This window comes from Buteo buteo, chromosome 7 (genome assembly GCF_964188355.1).
Source record: "Buteo buteo chromosome 7, bButBut1.hap1.1, whole genome shotgun sequence".
Taxonomy (NCBI): Eukaryota; Metazoa; Chordata; class Aves; order Accipitriformes; family Accipitridae; genus Buteo; species Buteo buteo.
The window spans coordinates 43,932,301-43,951,346 of NC_134177.1; the positions used below are offsets into that span (position 1 = coordinate 43,932,301).

At 43.2% G+C, this 19,046-nt stretch overlaps 3 protein-coding genes across 10 annotated transcripts in view; 2 read left to right on the forward strand and 1 right to left on the reverse strand.

Annotated features, from left to right (window-relative positions):
• The window catches only part of CLTC (clathrin heavy chain), a 35,468-nt gene extending 25,139 nt beyond the window's left edge, over positions 1-10,329 (forward strand). For 2 of the 3 annotated variants that reach the window (XM_075032917.1, XM_075032919.1), the window contains exons 22-33: positions 365-522; positions 740-904; positions 998-1,105; positions 1,232-1,399; positions 1,571-1,720; positions 1,995-2,126; positions 2,295-2,405; positions 3,122-3,292; positions 3,577-3,798; positions 4,902-4,922; positions 7,893-7,968; positions 9,321-10,329. In XM_075032917.1, coding sequence (XP_074889018.1) covers positions 365-522; positions 740-904; positions 998-1,105; positions 1,232-1,399; positions 1,571-1,720; positions 1,995-2,126; positions 2,295-2,405; positions 3,122-3,292; positions 3,577-3,798; positions 4,902-4,922; positions 7,893-7,968; positions 9,321-9,445 — 1,607 coding nt within the window. In that variant the 3' untranslated portion in view covers positions 9,446-10,329. The remainder of the gene's footprint in view (positions 1-364; positions 523-739; positions 905-997; positions 1,106-1,231; positions 1,400-1,570; positions 1,721-1,994; positions 2,127-2,294; positions 2,406-3,121; positions 3,293-3,576; positions 3,799-4,901; positions 4,923-7,892; positions 7,969-9,320) is intronic. The other variant, XM_075032918.1, reaches the window with a different exon arrangement.
• Positions 10,330-12,113: 1,784 nt separating this feature from the next.
• PTRH2 (peptidyl-tRNA hydrolase 2) lies at positions 12,114-13,467 on the reverse strand. Of its 2 annotated transcripts, none has more exons than XM_075032936.1 (2): positions 13,392-13,467; positions 12,114-12,774 (listed from the first exon to the last, which is right to left on the reverse strand). In XM_075032936.1, exon 2 carries the CDS (start codon positions 12,753-12,755, stop codon positions 12,237-12,239), a length of 519 nt encoding a protein of 172 aa, XP_074889037.1. In that variant the 5' UTR covers positions 12,756-12,774; positions 13,392-13,467; the 3' UTR covers positions 12,114-12,236. The 2 variants fall into 2 exon arrangements, with proteins under 2 accessions (XP_074889037.1, XP_074889035.1); XM_075032934.1 differs by having other exon boundaries at positions 12,114-12,838; positions 13,392-13,454.
• A 15-nt stretch (positions 13,468-13,482) lies between these two features.
• VMP1 (vacuole membrane protein 1) overlaps positions 13,483-19,046 on the forward strand; it is a 71,333-nt gene continuing 65,769 nt past the window's right edge. The window contains exons 1-3 of one of the 5 annotated variants that reach the window (XM_075032927.1): positions 13,565-13,584; positions 16,492-16,604; positions 17,825-17,953. The gene's annotated coding sequence lies outside the window, so the exon portion shown is untranslated. Of the gene's footprint in view, positions 13,585-13,877; positions 13,897-16,491; positions 16,605-17,824; positions 17,954-19,046 lie in introns of those variants that run through there. The other 4 variants (XM_075032926.1, XM_075032930.1, XM_075032928.1 and 1 more) reach the window with 4 other exon arrangements.

Consider the following 19,046-nt stretch of genomic DNA (forward strand, 5'->3'; position numbering starts at 1 on the left):
TGCAAGTGGAGGAATCTGGTCCTTTCAATCTCATCCTAGACGAGAATGCGAAAAGACAGTGTATTCCATTTGCAGATAATCAGTGGTCTTTTAACTACCTTCTTTAGCTAGCTGGAGACTTCTGTCAGAGCAGTTGCTGCTAAGGAGGTCTTTGCATGAAGTTATATACCAGGATATATTTAGTTAGGCCCATTGTAAGGTGACTTTATTAATCTAATGTAGCATGTGCAGTATGAAGGCTAGTCTTGATTTTTGGGGAATAGCTGTAGAAATACTTATGTCAAACTAGATTGAGCTGGTAGTATAGCTTAAACACAACTGTCCTCAATGGTGGGAAGTAAGCATTCTGAACTCTGTTTCATAGGAAACTGGGAAGAACTGGTGAAGTATCTCCAGATGGCACGCAAGAAGGCCCGGGAGTCATATGTGGAAACGGAATTAATCTTTGCTCTTGCTAAAACAAATCGCCTAGCAGAGCTAGAAGAGTTTATCAATGGACCCAACAATGCACATATCCAACAAGTGAGTGAGACTGAGTTTCAGTTTTGCTGAATTGCAGCAGCAAGTTCCTTAGACCTTGCTAACCAGAGGGTTGTTGGGACTTCTATCTCTTTGGATATGCAGATAGATCTTGGACTTCAAAGGCATTTCCATTTTGATAATGGCTTGAATGCTATGCGTTTTATGTAAGCCCTTGACTGAAAAGCTGCAAGAATAACCTGGTTATGCTCTCCTGTAGGTTGGCGATCGCTGTTATGATGAAAAGATGTATGAAGCAGCTAAGCTGTTGTATAACAACGTGTCCAACTTTGGCCGTTTAGCCTCAACTTTAGTTCACCTAGGTGAATACCAGGCAGCTGTGGATGGTGCTCGGAAAGCAAACAGTACTCGCACATGGAAAGAGGTAAACTCACTGATTGAATAAGTTAAGGGACTTCAAAGCTGTACCCTCTTCAGAAGCTTTGGTTATAAGCGATAATGCAATTGTCAATTCCAGGTCTGTTTTGCTTGTGTTGATGGAAAAGAGTTCCGCCTGGCCCAGATGTGTGGACTCCATATTGTAGTACATGCAGATGAGTTGGAAGAGCTAATCAACTATTACCAGGTAATTAAGCTGACTCCTGTTACACAGTCAAAGTCTAAATTCTTTCATGGCAACTCTGTCCAAAACTGGAGATGTAGTCAGGTTGGTTCCTAATGTGAAACATCTCTAACTGTCTGTATCTCTTAGGATCGTGGCTACTTTGAAGAGCTGATAACTATGTTGGAAGCAGCACTTGGACTTGAGCGAGCACACATGGGGATGTTTACAGAGCTAGCAATTCTCTACTCCAAGTTCAAGCCACAGAAGATGAGGGAGCACTTGGAGCTGTTCTGGTCCAGAGTCAACATCCCCAAGGTGAAAGTCTGAGGCCTTAAATTTAACCTGAGACACATCTGTTAGGATTGTCTGTACCCTAGCTTTTATAATAGCAGATCTTGAGGTTATTAATAGTACTAAAGCCTGAGCGCTGATGGACACTGATAGCAATATATGTTAACTGGAATTTCTAATATGCCTTTTGCTTAGGTTCTGAGAGCTGCAGAACAGGCCCATCTCTGGGCTGAACTGGTATTCTTGTATGATAAGTATGAAGAATATGATAATGCCATAATCACAATGATGAATCACCCAACAGATGCTTGGAAAGAAGGCCAGTTCAAAGATATCATCACTAAGGTATTACTTTCCTAGTGAAAGGAAGTAAATTTCTTGCTATGTGCTCTTCAGTTCTCTTCTTTCACTAGTAGCCTGTTTAAAATTCAGTTCTTGATATTGCCACATAATTTCAAAGCAAGTCAACTACAGTAACTAAAGAGATTTCTAGAGACAAGAATGAGTCTTGGATGGGTGGCTCACTTGTGCTGGAATATCTAAGGTTATGTCTGTGTCTCATTTGGATTTCTCTACAATCAAGCTTCTGCTCTGAATGTACATTCTTACTCATCTCTAGGTGGCCAATGTGGAGCTGTATTACAAGGCAGTTCAATTCTATTTGGAATTTAAACCTCTGTTGCTCAATGATCTGCTGATGGTGTTGTCCCCTCGGCTTGACCACACTCGTGCTGTCACCTTCTTCACAAAGGTAATTTTCCTACTATCCACATCAAAGAAAAAAGTAGCAGTTGGAAAAGCGCTTAGCTGTAGTAGCATTTAAAAATATTTAGCATCTTTCCTGTGAGGTAGTGAAGTAGGTAGGAGACCTCTACAAAAAGTTATCTTGACTTAAATTTATCTATCTGATTCCTTAAAGGTTAAACAGCTACCACTGGTTAAGCCCTACCTGCGCTCTGTTCAAAATCACAACAACAAATCGGTGAATGAGTCCCTGAACAACCTCTTCATTATTGAAGAAGACTACCAGGTATGTCTTGTCTTGAAACAGTAGTATCGGGAACAGGTATCAACTTGCATGCTCTGTATGCTTCATAACAGAAGCAGCTATTTCTGAATTTCAAAGTTCTATTCAGGCTGGGGCTTCTGTGTCAATATTAACCTAACATTCTCAGTCTGTTTAATGTCTTGAAACACAGGTTTCTTTCTTGTTTTCAGTAGATTTTACCTGCTTGCTGTTAACTTGAATTCCTTAAGTGTATGTTCTTTGACACTTCAAACTGAACTAGTGGTGACTAGCCAAGGATTAAGTGGAGAACTGTTAGTGGCTTTCTAGGAGCTTTTTGGGTCATTCCTACTGGGGATAGACTGGCTACTTTGTTATGAGTGTGATAGATCAGCTTTTATTTAAGGCAAAGAGTGGGTGCTAAGGAAAGAACTCACAGAAAGCACAAACCGTTGTGATGCCTAGCTGTTCTACTGTTTTCAGAGAGCAGCTGTCTGGTATTTGGAGGCTTTTAACCTCAGCAATCACTACTGAAAAATACTAACTGGAATACCCTAAACTATGTGTGTCAAACACCAGCTTCTCAAAAAAAAAAAATCGATCTCTCTGCAAGTCTGGCTAGAATACTTTATCCTCCTAGAAGTAGGAATACAGAACTGAGATGTATGGAAAATGTTTCTGTCTTTCTGGATGGGGTCATACACTTGAAGTGTGAATAACTTTTTTTCTACTTAACTCAGGCTCTTAGGACTTCTATAGATGCTTATGACAACTTTGACAACATTTCTCTTGCTCAACGTTTGGAGAAACATGAACTAATAGAGTTCCGAAGAATTGCTGCGTATCTCTTCAAAGGAAACAATCGCTGGAAACAGAGTGTAGAACTCTGTAAGAAAGACAGACTGTATAAGGTAAGAGTGCTACACAGGTCTGGTTTAGCACACTTGGCTTGTTTGGAGACCTGTGACTTACTAGTAAAGTTGCATCATTTTGGATGCCACTAGGCAGTGTTTGTTGCTAATATGGCAAATCTTGCTTCAGAGTGGCAGTAGATGGACAGATTTCTTGGAAACAAGGCATAGAATGCCTCCTCTCTGCTCACGTCAGTAATAGGTTGCAGCTTAGTTAAATACCGCATCCATGTGAGTGATTGTACTATGGCACCTGAGGCTGAACAGACTCTCTCCTGTTGTAGGATGCAATGCAGTATGCTTCAGAATCCAAAGATACTGAGTTGGCAGAAGAGTTGTTGCAGTGGTTCTTGCAGGAGAACAAGAAAGAATGTTTTGGTGCTTGTCTCTTCACCTGCTATGATCTCCTAAGGCCAGATGTTGTCTTGGAAACAGCGTGGAGGCACAACATCATGGACTTTGCCATGCCATACTTTATTCAGGTCATGAAGGAATACTTGACCAAGGTAAGAGCAGGTGCTTCTCCAACACTGAAAGCTTGTTAGTCACTGTGGTGTATGCCTTGAGACTGTCTGCTTGCTACTAACATTGATTTGGGCTTTGTCAGATGTCTGTCTGTCCATGTCCACACTTATTTTTCAGTCCATCTGGGGAGAGACTTCGCCCTCTAAGAGACTGAAACACTTGCAGACTCCACCCTATCTACCAATTACAGAACCTACATCAGTAGTATTTGCCTGACCATGGGCAGTGTCTTAAAGTAGTTCCAGGATTCAGGCTTTTCATATGCTGTGTCAGTCAGAAAACCCAGCTGGGATCAAGCTCTAACTAAATTCTAGACTGTATACTAAAAAAACTTTATAGCTAGATCTTGAGTTAACTTTGCCTGCTGCGCATTTAACCCTAAAATGTGGCTCTTACACTTAATGTCACTAATTATGACTCAGCTTTTGTTTGAAATGACTTAGGATGGGGAAGTACTTGGTAATGCTCTGACAGACTTGAACCAGATTTGAGTTAAATACCAACTGTCACTAGCAAGATTTGCCCAGCTGAAGCTTTTAGAGTATCTTTTAGTGAAATGGTATAAATTCCTTAATGATTAAGACTCTGTGAGAAGTAAAACCATAACTCAAGCATGAGTCAATGAAGACTAGAGTGGCTGTTTGTCTAGAAGATTTGCTTGGCTGTTACTTCTAAAGGCAGGACTACTCTGTAGTCATATAGCAATCTGCTATCCTTAAATGCTGTATTTTGGGGAGGTGGGGAGCTATCTAAGCAATAGCACTGCTTGTCAGATGTACCTGATGTACCAAGCTAATACTAGGCCTCTCTTGAGAGTAGTAGTCTTGGAGTAGGATTCTTAAAGATTAAAATTTCGTGATCTGCTGAACGATTAGGATCTAGCTGTAGTGTAGCTAATGAAATCAATGCAGTAAAATCTAGCAACAAGCAGAGCTGCCTTTCTAAAGCAGATACTTCTGGTGTATCTTTGTTTTTATTCGCCTGTACCTTAATTATTTCTTCCCTGACGCTTTTGTTTCTACCTTTTATATGCTAAATATGGAATTTGATTTTTCTAAGCTGCACCTTCTGAATTCCTTTGCAGGTTGATGCAATAAAGGAAAAGGTGAAAGTTGATTCTTGTTTTCCATCTTTAAGTCTGGAGGACTAAGTCTAAGGATTCTGCATGAGTGTTTTTCTTTCCTATGTTTACTACACTGCTGCTACTGCTTTTCCCCCAAACAAAATATCACTAAAGCATATGCAAATTGTTTAACTCCACAAGTAGCTAGTGCTGTAGGACAAAAGTAGATTCATTTGCTACTAATAAGCTAATAGATCCTCAGGAAGGGCATACAGGTGATCAGTTGGATCACAGTCAACCTGGTATCGAAAGAATACACGAATGCTACTATTTGACAGCCAGCCTGACTGGACGAACCTCCTACAATAAGAAATGAGTCTTGGACCACTGTCTCTGAACCATAAATCAATATGGCATTTGGTAGTTTAAGGACTGTGATCCAGTTTCTGATCTCTTGACCATTACTAATGCGTGCTGACAGTAGGCAGAATAGATACTAGCTGCTTCAGAAGAGACTCTTCCTCATTCAGGTGTCCAGTTCTTATGGTGCTAGTCTAATCCACATGGTGCTCTAGTTCACATAGCAACTTAAAACTTCAGCTATTATTAGACAAAGTCTGTGGTTCTCTTCCTTGTAGTAAATTTCTTGTAGTTGTGCAAAAAAGACTGCCTTCCAAGCTCTTCAGCTTCACTAAACTTCTCTTGCTACCTCATTAAATAAAAAGAAAGAAAAAAAAAGGTAATACTTATTGCTCTTCTGAGGCTTGCCTTTTGCTATGCAATTTTGCCCTTCTGAAGGGCAATCTTTAAGGTTTCTGTCCATCTGCTTCTGTACGAGTACCACTCCGATTCTCCTTAGACCAGAGTTCAGCCCTAGTGTGAGTTTTCCATTAATGTGATTGAGCAAAGGGCGAACAAACTGACAAACGGCTTGAAGATGGACTAAATGCAAACTGCTTCTTGGTGACGAGATGTCTGTAATTACACCACTGGAACTCAAGGCTAACCTGACTAAAATATGTAGTGTAAGGTCCTTCAGCAGCTAGTAAGTGAGGCAGTAAGAAAGCGTGTGTGTGAAAAAAGGTAATTGAACTGCAGTGTTTGCATAAACTACGCATGTGTAGCAGTCATTGCAATTACATCCCACTATTCCTTAAGCTACAAGGCATTGCTGTGGGCTGCGTGTGGTTTTTTGGGGGGAGCCTGTATGGCAGTCATCTTCAGACCTCACTCTTGCTTCAGTACTTTTGCCTCTTTTTCATGCACACATAACACAATAACATTGAATGCATGTTACTTTTCCTCTGCAGCTTATAGCAGTCCCTGTGGAAAAGCCTTTAAAACAATCTTGCTACAAGTGTATAGGGTACTGAACCTGGTGATGCTCAAGCAAATGGTGTAAGAACCATCCTGCAGGCTGGTTTGAAACTTATGCTTGTTATTGTAAATATTTGTTTAGTTCTGAGGGGAGGCATCAAAACTGGGTCAAAGATGCATTTAATGTCCTGGGCTGGAGGCTTTCCAAGTGCGTGTAAGCCAAATGCCTCTGCTTAGTAGCAAACTCTGCACATTCTCCTTGGATTTGCGTCTCTAAACTTGTGCTTCTGTGTTCAGTGTGTTGCTATTCAAGTTAAAAACAGTGCAGTTCTCAGCACGGTGTCTGGAAATGAGTCTTGAAGCATTGACATACATTCCTGTGCACTTTGACAGCAGCAAGCCAGATACTGGTGTGAGGCAACAAAAAGGCTTGCCATGAAAGCCCAGTCAATGAATGAACTCGTAAAGCTCAGGACTTACGCCACTTCCTGGATGTATGCCTCTAATTGAGGTTACAGATTAACAGGTTTATGGAACACATGTTGTAATTCACAACTAAACGGAAGAAAGCCGTTAGAGCTGCCTGCAAATATTTGCTAAGGTAGCACAGTTAAGCTGAAAACTGTTCAACTCATGGACGTTGCTGTAGCTGAAAAAGTAATGCTGACCCTGTGTAAGTACAGGAAACCTGTCTTCAAACTCCTTTATTAAGGACACAAATGAAACGAAAGACTAATCTGGTTTGTGAGTTGTCTTATTGTCTTAAAAAGTAATTGGCATGATTGTCTCTGACTTTATTCTAGATCTTATCTCCCAGGTAAAATATCAATATCTAATTTTTGTGGTTTTAGTTTCAGGGCCTGCCTTAGACTGTAGTAATGCTGAGTTTCCTTGGATCTGTTCTAGTAACAAGCGATATTTCACTACAGAATAAGTTTCTTCTCTTGCCTTTCTGTAGGGGTGAGCTAACAGCACAATTGCACTTGCTGTGCAGCAGAGTGAAGCTGGCTAGTCTTGTCTTGTTACTGTGTATTAAGCTCAAACAAGTTGAGTGAGTATTTGTGGGTTTAGGCTGACTGCCACACAGTTCTAGAGTGGAAAAAAGCAAGTCTTATACACATGCATTCTCTGCATTTGAACTTAAATTGCATGAGTGAATGGGTTTGGAAAGTGAAATCTTGAGGCTCAAGTGACATGTCGGATGCTATTGCAGTCTGCCGTATACAAACACCAACTTCAGATTACTTTGCCTCAATGTTATATTCAGGGAAACTTCTCCAGGTCTGGGCTTTATCTTAGCAATTGCTCCAACACCAAAGGTCTCCAACTGATATTGTGCTAAAATCTGAGTTTGTGCCCTAAGGCTGTTGGTTTGAAGCAGTTGGAGCAACAGTGACTGATGAGCTTACTGATGTCAAAGCAGCTCTAGTCCAGTATGAGACCTTTCATACAAAGCTTCAGCCTGGAGTGAGCTTTCAAAGCAGTTCCACAAGTCCCTCAATTAGGGGTTTTTTTCAGGAAACGGACAATCTTGACTGCACCAGTACCAACATTGCTACTTGAATTGATCTTAACTTTGTAAATGGTCTCCTTTTCTTGATGGGTGTTAACATACCACTAAGGCTTTTCCACTTCTCTGCCATGAATAAGTACCTCTTTTAGAGGAGTTTTTTTAATTGTTGGTCTCAATTCCAGGTCGATAAACTGGATGCATCGGAGTCTTTGAGAAAGGAAGAGGAGCAAGCTACAGAAACACAACCTATCGTTTATGGTAATGCTTTAGTTCATGTGTTGTCAGTAACACATTTCACTTTTAAAACAACACTTCTCTAGTCATGTGTTTTTCCGAGGAAGTCAGGACATGGTTTAGTGGGCATGGTGGTGTTGGGTTGACGGTTGGATTCAATGATCTTAAAGGTCTTTTCCAACCTAAACGATTCTATGATTCTAAGCCCTTGGAAATGGGAACGTTCTTCATGTGAAATCAAGTCTTAAAGGAACATGTTCCAAAATACTAGATAAAGTACCGCTCTGATGCTGCTAAGATTGGATATGGACTGCAGGATTTAAGATTGTCGTAGCTCATTAAGGAAGTGCTTTCTAAAGAAAAGGAGTGTGGGAGCTGTACTATTCCAGACTTCCAGCAAGTGCATTATTTGGATCTTGCTCAACACACTTCACGTCCGTCTTGGGTATTTCCTTTGTATCCAGGTTATTCCACTAATTCTAGTAAGAGTTACAAATATGAATTCCATCCAGTGATAAAGGAGCCTCCAGTGTATAGCTGACATCTCTAGTCACCACACCCTGAAGCAGCACAATAATTGTGGCCATAAAGCCACTGGGTGTAATGTTTCAAGACCTAGCTCTGAGTACTCATGTGACAAGTAACCCAATCTACACTGTCTCCAAAGCAAAAAATCTTGCAACAGTTGTCTCTATGCACACTTAATATTCTTAATATGTTTGAATTGCTACTATAAGGCTGAACTAGTCTGGAAACTGTGTCCTGGCCCAACATGCTATTATTATAACTGCGAATTGTTGGGCTGTCTCATTAAATAGTTATCATAAGTAGCTGAAAGTCAGATGTTTGACAAAGATGTAATTCTCCAGAATGAACTATTCCATTGTAGTGAATGTGGCTTATGGGCATGTTTTAGAAGGTGTTTCTGTACTTCAGACCTGCAGAAGTCAAGCCTCTGCATCAGGCTCACTGTAGCATAGGACTCTGGCCTTAAATTAAGTAGAGTTACTAGTACAATTGGAGCAGGAAATGCTATTCCAAAGCCAAACTGATTCTGGGACTGGGTGAGCTCACTGCCTAAGGAATAGGAAGCTGTTCTGTTCTCTCTCATCAGGTTTCTAAGAACTTAAACTACTTGCCCCAGATTTCAAGAATCTGTCCGTGTCCATGTACTTCATAGTGTAGTATTTTTAGCTATATACTCTGTTGTCCCGAGGTTTTGTGGGGAGATACCTGTTCTGGCCGCTAAGGACCCCAAACCAGGTCACTGGGAACTTAACTGTTAAACATACAAACATCTACAGGGAAGTTGCAGTAATTCTGCTGACTGAACTCTTGGTACTAAGGAATAAAGACGAAACTGTTCTGTTTTCCAGGTCAGCCACAGCTAATGTTGACAGCAGGACCCAGTGTTGCAGTTCCTCCACAAGCACCTTTTGGCTATGGCTACACTGCACCTCCATATGGGCAACCACAGCCTGGCTTTGGGTACAGCATGTAAGATGCAGCACAAGTCAGTTTGGAGCTAGCGTATTTTCTTACTGAAACTCCACCGTCCCTCCCCGCTTTAACTCATAACAGGGAAAAGCAAGAGTTCTGCCTCGTGTTCTTGTAACCTTTATTTCATGAAGGACTGTTTTTTCTAGCGCAAACTATTTGAATCACTTATGTTAAATCTTTTTCACATTCCATGTCATTTAGACTTTACTTTAAAAGGGGAATAGTTTAAACAACTTTGTTCAAGTGGGCTTTTGCAGGACTGCTTATTACCATTAAGTCTATTGTGAAGATTCTGATTTGCACTCTATAGTGTTACACTCTAATATTGAATCTTAAGTTCATTGTATGTGAGCAGCTTACAGTATGTACTGTCTATTCTAAACGCATTTAAGTCTCACTGTATATTCGGAGAAAGCTAAAGTGAAGATACTTGTATTTGACCTTGCAAGACCGCTGACAAGAGACAACACTAATCAGCATATCCTACCTTGGTTGGATTGCATAGCTCTAAAAGAATTTAAAATGCGTACAGACAACCTTGCCTGACTTAAAATGAGTAAAAGTTTTTTTTCCTTAACCTATGCAGGTTTTTCCAGTTATGCATATAGAAAATGCTAGTGTCTTTTTGCTCACTCCATATGTAACAGATGACCTTATGTTGTGCTGTATCCTGTGCTTTTGTGGGACATTCCATTCAGGAACAGAGCACCATGATTCCAATCTGTGTATTTACTAACCCTGCCCTGAGGTTTGTGTATGTTGGATATTGTGGTGTTTTAGATCACTGTTTTGAGTGTACAGAAGAGAGAATTCAAGCATATTGCTGTTCAGTTTTGTTTGTGCAATTTGAAATTACTCAATTTAAAAATAAATTACTGGACTGTGGACATGCTGCATAGTGGTAGCTTCACTTTACTGTCTTCAAAAAGGACCTTCGAACTCGACCCAAGTATTACAGTGCTAGTGGTATGGGGCATGCAAGTGCGTACAGTCAAGGGTATGAGGGGCCATTAGAAGAGCAGCAACGGAGACCATTAGTGGTGTCTTGCACTGAGGGGGCAATACAAGAAAATATGTAACGCTTTTTCTATAGAAAGATTATGCCAGAGAGAAGAAAATAGCACTTTTCAATAGTTGGCTGCATTGTGGTCAACTACAGCATATTTGACCAGGTGATACGTTAGGACTGTAGTAGGGTGTGTCAGTTAATTTGAGATCATGTTCTAGGTATGTAAGTTGCCTTAAATATATTTAGCTTCAAATAAAATTGACTTAAATGTTTCTCTATGAATACTGTCATACTTGAGTGTAATGAGTATTACAGCACTGGCTGTATTTGTGATAGCTGTTAGAAGCTTCTGTCTCTTAATGAGGAGTTGTCCTCAGTGTCAGGTTCCAGCTCTGAGGCTGAATCCCCTCCCTGTTTGCTCCTGTGAACTCCACAGTTTTATTGTGTGATGCTGTCAGCCGAGCATTGCAGCAGTTCCATGGGTAATGGTGGGTGTAAGAATCTGGGGGGGGGGGGGCTAAACCTGCCACAGGCTGTAGGTCTTTGTTCAAGAGTGAGGTGGATCAGAAGTCTGCAGTGAGTACTGTCAGTCTTTGAAAAGTATTATGCCTAAATAAGAAGTGCGGTATAAAAACTTCTCTATTTTCTGTGTTTATTGCACTTGCTTATGCTTGCATTTCAACACCTCTGACACTCCCTCTGGGTCTGTTAACTTGACTGATGGAGGCAAATCCTTCCGTTCCCTTTTTTACAACATGTTTCATGGGTACTCAACAGGAAGACATGGCTGAGAGGCTGTAAAAGACACATGCTCAACAGGATTCTCAAAAACCAGCTTTGTTACAAAACTGACTCATAGAAAGTCCACCTAATTTAGAAGTGCAGGGAACTTGCCTTTTAACAGTGTTAGAGCTGCAAGGGTAGAATTTACACATGAGCCATGATCACTGTGCTCTGAACTCTGTCCGGTAACATCTGTTACAGAGTACTTCCTTAAACCCGGGAGGACCTGTTTAATTCTAGTAAAACAAGATTTAAGTTTGCCCCTGTGTGACAAGCTGTTTATATGTAGTATTCCATGGCTAAACGGGGCATGCTGACCTGCTTGCAGGTTCCTGCAAGTGCAGTAGCTACACAAACACCTCCAGCAAGGAGTGTGGCCTACAGTGTCTCCCCACGACTGTTTACTGGCTCTTCTCAAGGTCTGGGCTGCAAAACCTGTTTAACTTGGTCAGTCTTGCACCACACACAAGCTATTGCATCAGTTACTCTATTAGAAAGTGTTTGTGCAGGAAGTTGGCTACAGCTACCCCCAGCTGTATAGGGCAATTTTTAACTGCTTCAGCAGCTCATCCTTACGTTCTTTAATTCAGAATGTCTTCAGAAAAACCTCCTGTAAGGCAGAGAGGGGGAACCTATCATTCTTAACACGTGGGATAAATGCACTTAAGCTTTACTAATGCTTCTGTTCAGCCAGTAAACCAGACACAGTGCAAAATCCTCAATTAATTGCACAAGCCTTAGAGGTACCGGGTTCTTTCCTATGGGTAGTAACAGTCTGCCAGCTCTGCTCTCCTCACCTCCACTAAGCCCAGCATTTTCTTTCCCACTTTAGAACAAAATACAGAAGCTACAGAAACTCATGGTTTGCAAATTTGAATCTCTTACAAAACCTGGTTATTTTATTTATACTGAGGGAACATATGGAGAAATCCCCAAACTTGGGTTTTATGCCTTCATTACCGACATACACCATTGCATTCAGATTTCTTTGGTCCTCAGTTTAGAAGAGTTTTAGGTGACCAGAAACTCTATCTACTACATCAGCTGGTCCCGGTCCAATACCAAGGACGGTCTGGGAGCCTGGAGCTATCTGAGTACGACCCGCGTCTTGTATTAAGCTCACAGTCAATCCGAGGTGTTTAGCATCATCCAGGAGTTGGATCAGAGTCTCTTCATCAGGAGCTTTGAGGACCACTTTAGGTTGTCCGCAGTACTCCCACTGTTTCAGGAGTTCAGGATTTCTTCTCTGAACTTGCTTGTAGGCAGAAACAGCAGCATGGGAACACTGTGCTGCTACTTTACCCTTTCCCATCTTCAAATCGTTGCGGACAATCAGCACCATCTTGAACTCCCCAGACTCTCCCATGATGTCAGCTTTGCTCCCCAGGTTGTCGGCAGGCGCCGTCATTCCAGCTTTGGAGTGTCTTAAAAGTCTCCCGCGAATGCCCCATCCCAGGCACACTCCACACGCAACTCCGGCGATGACACTGAGGACCCCGGGTTTAGAGAGATAATCCATGATGGATTTCAGAGACTGGCTGTGAAAGGAGAGGGGGAAAGGCGGGATTTACTCGAGCATTTTTTCAGCTTGTGAGAGTGCACCTGGTTATTTGGAGACAAACAGCATTTGTTAAAAAAAACAAAAGGACTGTTCCATGTTCGTGCATTGGGAAAGGATGTTCAGAGACACCTTCCTCGACGCACCGTCTCCTCCTTTCCCAGCGACAGCATTTTAATCGCAACCACGTCACCGGTGACGGTGCAAAACCTACCGGCAATGGGCTTCAACTGGGGAAGCAGAACTAAGAAAAAAACCCCCCAAAACCGCAAATTATGTGCAAGCTACACCTAAAAATGGCGAGAGAAACGGTAAAAGCGTGGGGGTTTTTAAAATCAATACCCAAAATCCCCTCGAGGGCTGCCTCCCAGGAGGGGGCGAAGGGCGGACCCAGAGCCGCCTCCAGCTCTAACGAAGGCCGCGGCCCCGCGTACCGGCAACCCCCTCGCCGGCAGCGACTTCACCGGGTAAATCTGAAACCTGAGGGAAGAAAGAACGCAAAAAAAAACCACCAAACAACCCGAGAGCGAAACCAACCGCGGACCCTCAGGGAAACACCGGCGGCCGTGAGGGGCTTCCCCCCCGCCCAGCGCTTACCTGCCGCTCGCCCACCAGGCCGCTGCCGTCGCCCGGAGATGACGCCACCAGCGTAGAGGCGGGAAGAGGGGCTGGAGGGAGGAAGGCGCGCGGGAAGTGACGCCTCCCGGTGGGCGGGAAAGGGGTGGGCTTGGCCCCGCCCTTACTTCCGGGTTGGCCCGGGCTCAGCGGGAGCCACCGGTGCGGGAGTGCGGTGAGTGCGGCGATGCGGGCCCGGGGCCCGGTCCGGGTTCGGTCCGGCTCGGATCGGCTCCCGCAGGGGTTTCCCGGGCGGGTGTGGATCCGCGCCAGCGTTCCCTCAGCGCTACCCGCCCGGTTTTACCTCAGCACCGACCTCGGGACCGCTCCCCTCACGGCCGCCCGGGGTCGCGCGCCACCCTTTCTTACCCCCCACACCCCCCTCCCGCCGCCCCGTGTCCGTTTCCATGGTGACAGCGCGGGGCCGGACCGGGGGGGGGGACGACACAAGGGTCGGTGACCCCCCACCCGGGGCACCGTGACCCAGGTCCGGCCCACGCGGGGTTGTGGAAGGGGGGGGGGGGGCGGGAGAACGGCGGGGGGGGGGGGAGGGTTGCAGGGGTGAAGGGGTGCGGGGGGGGGGGGGTTGGGGAGGGAAGGAAGAAGCTGTGCTGCTGCTAATTCATCCCCCGGCCCACCGGAGACCTGCTCCGCTCGGGATGCTTCACGTCCCGCCGGACAAAAAAACCCGGAAAATGTGCGATTTGGCCCGAGGGACGGTGCCTGATGACACAGTGAGAAATTCGTCCTCCCAGCTGCCAAAAGCTGGATGCCGGTGGTCTTTGGTTCGCTTCTCCAGTAGAAGCGTATCGCGCTTTCCTAGCTGGGTCGCTGACTGCATCCTCCGCGTCCTCCTCGTTCCTGTAGTCGGCCTGTGGCTTGTCTTACGGGCTTGGGTGGTTAGGCCCAAATCCACAAAGACTCTTCATGTCTCCTTTCTGTTGACTGAAGTTAAGCGCCTAGATGCGTTTGTCTGGTTTTTAGTTCTCTGGCCAACGTCATCTAGTGATTACAGATGAGAACAAAGCAGTAAGATTCCCGTTTCATTCCAGTTTTGCCTCTTAGATGTTTGGCAAGTCATTTAGGTGACCTAAGGGAAGGGGGTAATAAGTTTGATAGTGGCTATTTATCTCTAAAGTGCCGTGAATCCAGGTTATCCACTTTGAACTGCGCATACGACGTTTCTTCAGGGTTCTCTCCTGTCCTTGTTTTCTCTGCTGTGTGCTTACCAACAAGTGGGTATCCTGGTTTAGTTAATGTTAATAATATGGGTTGAGCACTCGGAGGTGGAGAGAGTGCCATATTACTCTCTTATGGCTCGGAGCATATGAATTTTGTTTGAGCAGTGGCTTTTGGTGCTGTTTTACTGTTAGGACTTCTGCTTTTCTAAGGTTGTTGCACCCCAGTTCCTGCCAGATAAGTCGGTTGGGGGTTCTCATGCTTTATACCATCTTACCTTATGATAGCATATATAAGCTCTTCTTAATGCATTAATTTGCCTATTGAAATGGGCTTCATTATGTCAGTCCTCTTGCTTTCAATCCATTATTTCTGCAGCAAGGGCTGGACTTTTCTTTATTCCTTATAGGTCTTAAGTGACAGTTGTAATGTGATGGCTTTATCCCATATTTTCAGAGGAAGGTTTGAAAAAACATGTTTCCAATTGTGCAATGGGATGTGAGTGCTACTTATTAATTTGAGCTAAGCTGCTTGTCCTACGTAACAGCTGAAGTCAATGGTACTTGTAATTTCTGTGGGAAAGGACAGGAGGAGACTTAGTAGCTTTTAAGTGGGTAGCAGCAATGAGGAAGGTGAGTATACTGGGAGCAAGCGTCTTAGCTGGAACATCCGCACTATTTCCACCTTAAAGCTTTTTTTCCTGTGGCTGTCTTTGAATATCTTTTGAGTGTCATAACTCCTGCTGTGACTGCATCTTGTGAATACCTCTCCTTAGAACATTCTGTGTAATTAGCGCATGTTTTGAGCTCTCCTCTTATTTCTTCACAAGCTTTGGTTTTAAAACAAAAACTGTTACTCCTGATGTATAGTAAGGGTAGGCCAGTTTTTCTGGTATAGTGGTGATGGGAAACATACCATTATCTGCAGGTTAGAACTTTAACTTGTGTTACTTGTGGAGAAGTGTGAGCTGGATGGACTTTGCTATTCCATGAGAACAAAGGGCACGGCCTTGAAGCTGTTGCAACAGTAAGCTTTTTTGTATTCCTATAGCAGGTTGCAACTCTAGTCATGGGGCAGCACCTTGCAGGTTTTGGTGCTGCACTGACGAGGTGCACCCAGGAGACGGGAAGACATTATTAGTAAGGCAGGTAGCTGTTCAGTGTCTCTCAGACTTGTTGAAAGAATATTCTGCTCTCTTACAAAGCTCAGAATTACCTCTGATTCACCTTGTAAGAGAAGTGTATTCTCATTGAATGGCCAAGGCAGCCGTAGTGTAATCTGAATTGGTTCCAGCTGGAGACTGTTAATGTCTATGAAAAGCACAAGTTGTCGTCTCAGGAGCATGTTTCAGCTACTGTTTTCTGTGAGGTTTGTTAGGCACTTCTGTTCACTCCCTTTCATCTGTGCCGTGCTTCCTCTTACAGAAGAAGCGCTCTGAATATAACGGCTGGGCAGGTTCAGGCATCTTCTTGGGGGGAAACTATCTCCCAGCACTTACAAGATAGTATAAAGGCAAAGTTCCTACCAAATCTGCACTTTCCACCAGCTGCTGGAAGAGTCAGAGGTGACAATTCTTAAGGCTGCATTTATACTCGTATTTTTCTAACTCTTCGTTCTTTCCTAGTCAAATTTTAGCAAGCCTCTTTTGTGCAGGATATGTTAACATCTCGTGACAATTCCTGTGACCTTTCTTTCCTCTGTGCCTTTTGGTAGCATAGGGAGGCTGACGGCGAAGGGCTTGACTGCCACCTTCTGAACGCAGAATGCAGGCTGAGGGCTGTCAGACAAACATTTTGGCGGATAGTATGTACATGGATTTCTGGATAGCCCTCTGGAACTGAGGATGTGAAAGATACTGTGTGTGTTTAGTCACCTGAATATTAAGTTATGGTCTTTTTTCCAGTGCTGTGTGACCCCTTGCTCCAAAGCCTTTCTCTCTGCTCGTATCAGTCTTTCCAAGTCAGCAGTTTTGGTGAAAGGGCTGCTTGGGCATACGTGACGTGCCCTCCCCCAGAGGTATGTTATTGTGGCACTGATCAGGGCTGTGGTAGTACTTGTCACTGAATCCCTGTTTGAGAGAGGACATGAAGTACAGTGTATTATAATGCTGTCTCATTCAAAATCCGGATATAGCTGAGCTGGGTGCTTGGGCAACCGAAGGTAGCATAGCAGCACAGCAGTAACACTAAGGAGGTCTCCTGTGATCTCCTCAGGTCACACTCTCAGCAGCATATTTCACCCTCTCTGATAACCTTGAAGTGGTTTTCTCAGCAGCTGGTTGAGCATTGTCCCAGTCAGCAGAGGAGCAGTCTCATTCTGTAAGCTGTGATCTGCACCACAGGCTTGCTGCCTCCTGCCAGCCTAAGGAGCGCAGAACTGATCTGTGATCTGCAATCTGCATTGTAGCTTGAGATGCTACACTAATGATATTCACACTCACAGATATTTCAATTTCCTTTCTTTTATTTAATTTTTTTTTTTGAAGATCCAGCAAGAGATCACTGCAAAGACCTGAACAACGTGGATTTTTTCTTTCCTACCATCTTCCATGCCTTTTCATCTATATATTGTGTAATGACCCTACTGTATTATTATAGCATCTGATTCTGCTGCTGGATCTATGCAGACAACCATCAGTATTCATGTTTCACCTGAGAAAATCCACCAAAGAGAACAGTTTAATATATGTGGCCTTAACAGCAGGGACAGCACTTCTGGTAACCTCAAAAGAAAATGTGTGGCATCCCTGAAACTCATGTTTCAACAATATTAAGTCATTCCTTCCTAGAAGAGATCCCAAAGCCCTTTTGGAAAAATGGAAATTTTAACGCTAAATTGTAAGATGACTTTTTTGAAATGGTATTTGGCTAGGAATTGGAAAATAGGTCTGGTGTACAGAGGCATAACCCACAAAATGGAAACCTGTGGTCTTTAACTGAATTACTTTTCCTTTGAGGGATTAAACTATTTTAGTGAGAAAAACATTTTTAGTACGGGAATAAATGCACTCATATCAAAGTAACCCATTATAGCTAAATCTATGGAGATTTTGAACATCTTTCAGATGTGTCCTAATTTATTTTAATTGAATGCTTCCCCTGAGTGTTGAAGAACTGGAAAAAATCAAGCAGTTACTTTTTCTATTTTCTGTCGCCTTTAGGAAAGTTATTAACCTTCAAGTTAGGGACTGTGTCAGTTTTGGATCACATGATGAACATTATTATCTTACTCTGTAGGGACAGAAGGTTTGGAAGAGCAGTCGCTTTGGTCTTGAATGTCTACAGAGCTGAGGACATAGTTGTCTGTTCCACTGGCTTCAAACACAGAAGTAGTGAAGAGTGACTTAGTTGTACGGAGCTGAAAGGGTATGTAATGTTTCACTGCAAGACTGATCTCATCCTTTACCTAAATGTGTTCATGTGCCAGCCAGTCTTTGACTTAAGAGGGAAAGTGCTCTCCAAACTGTTACTTTGCCAAGAAACTGTTAACTTACTCCCTGTGTAAATTGTTGCCTATGTGTAGAGCATTTGATGACTGAAACAAAACTGTATTACAGATGTGTAACGCTGTCTAGTTTAGTACAATTACTTACCCACCTGTGAAATTCTGTTTTTTTAATCTTTATTGTAATTGAAGAACAGTGATGTAGATAAAGAAGAAGGAATGGTTATCAGAAAAGTTGAGGAGAAGAAAGCAGCAGGATACCGGCAGGATTGGAGCATTTGGCTTAAAATGCAAGAAATTACAAAAGATTGAAAATGGTGTGTTGCTGAGGTGGCTGGGAGGAAACATCAGCAAAACGGTCTAAACTATAAATCTGGTTCTAGCAGCTGTGTGACAAGTAACTTTGATGGAGATGAGAGTCAGGGTTCCAGGGTCTCTTTAAGTAAGAAGCGGTAAGAATTAGTGATTCAAACAATGTCTGGGAAAGCAGTGAGATCATTAAAATACTTTTAACAGCTTCCCTGTTGACCCAGCACATCGGAAAGGAGTCCTCAAAAAATCCTTAGTACAGAACATGAGTCCACATTCTGCTCCTCCAAGTGAGAGTACAAGCACCCAACTGCCTTGTCTTAAACTGTTTCCTTTTACTTAAGTGCTCCCAACACTTGGGTGCTTCAGCAGCCTCCCCAGAGCTTCAGAAAGAAGAGACTTTGGTTCTTTTCTCCGATTACGGAGTGCAGAGATTGCAGAGCCTAATTTTGTTATGTTCTCGTGCTCTAATAGCTTGTTTTGCTTTGTCTCACTTATGCTGTGAAGTGCCAGTCACAGTTACCATAAGCCCTTTTTGTTGACCAATTTACGTTTTTGACTAGTGATAATTGTCTTTTTATACTTAATGTTATGGATTGCACTAAAGCTGAATAGTGTATTGTGGGCTATTTGTTCAGCCCTACAAAGAAGTTCTTGTGTGAGCACAGCTCTGACAAATGATCTAAGCGACTCTGATACAAAAAC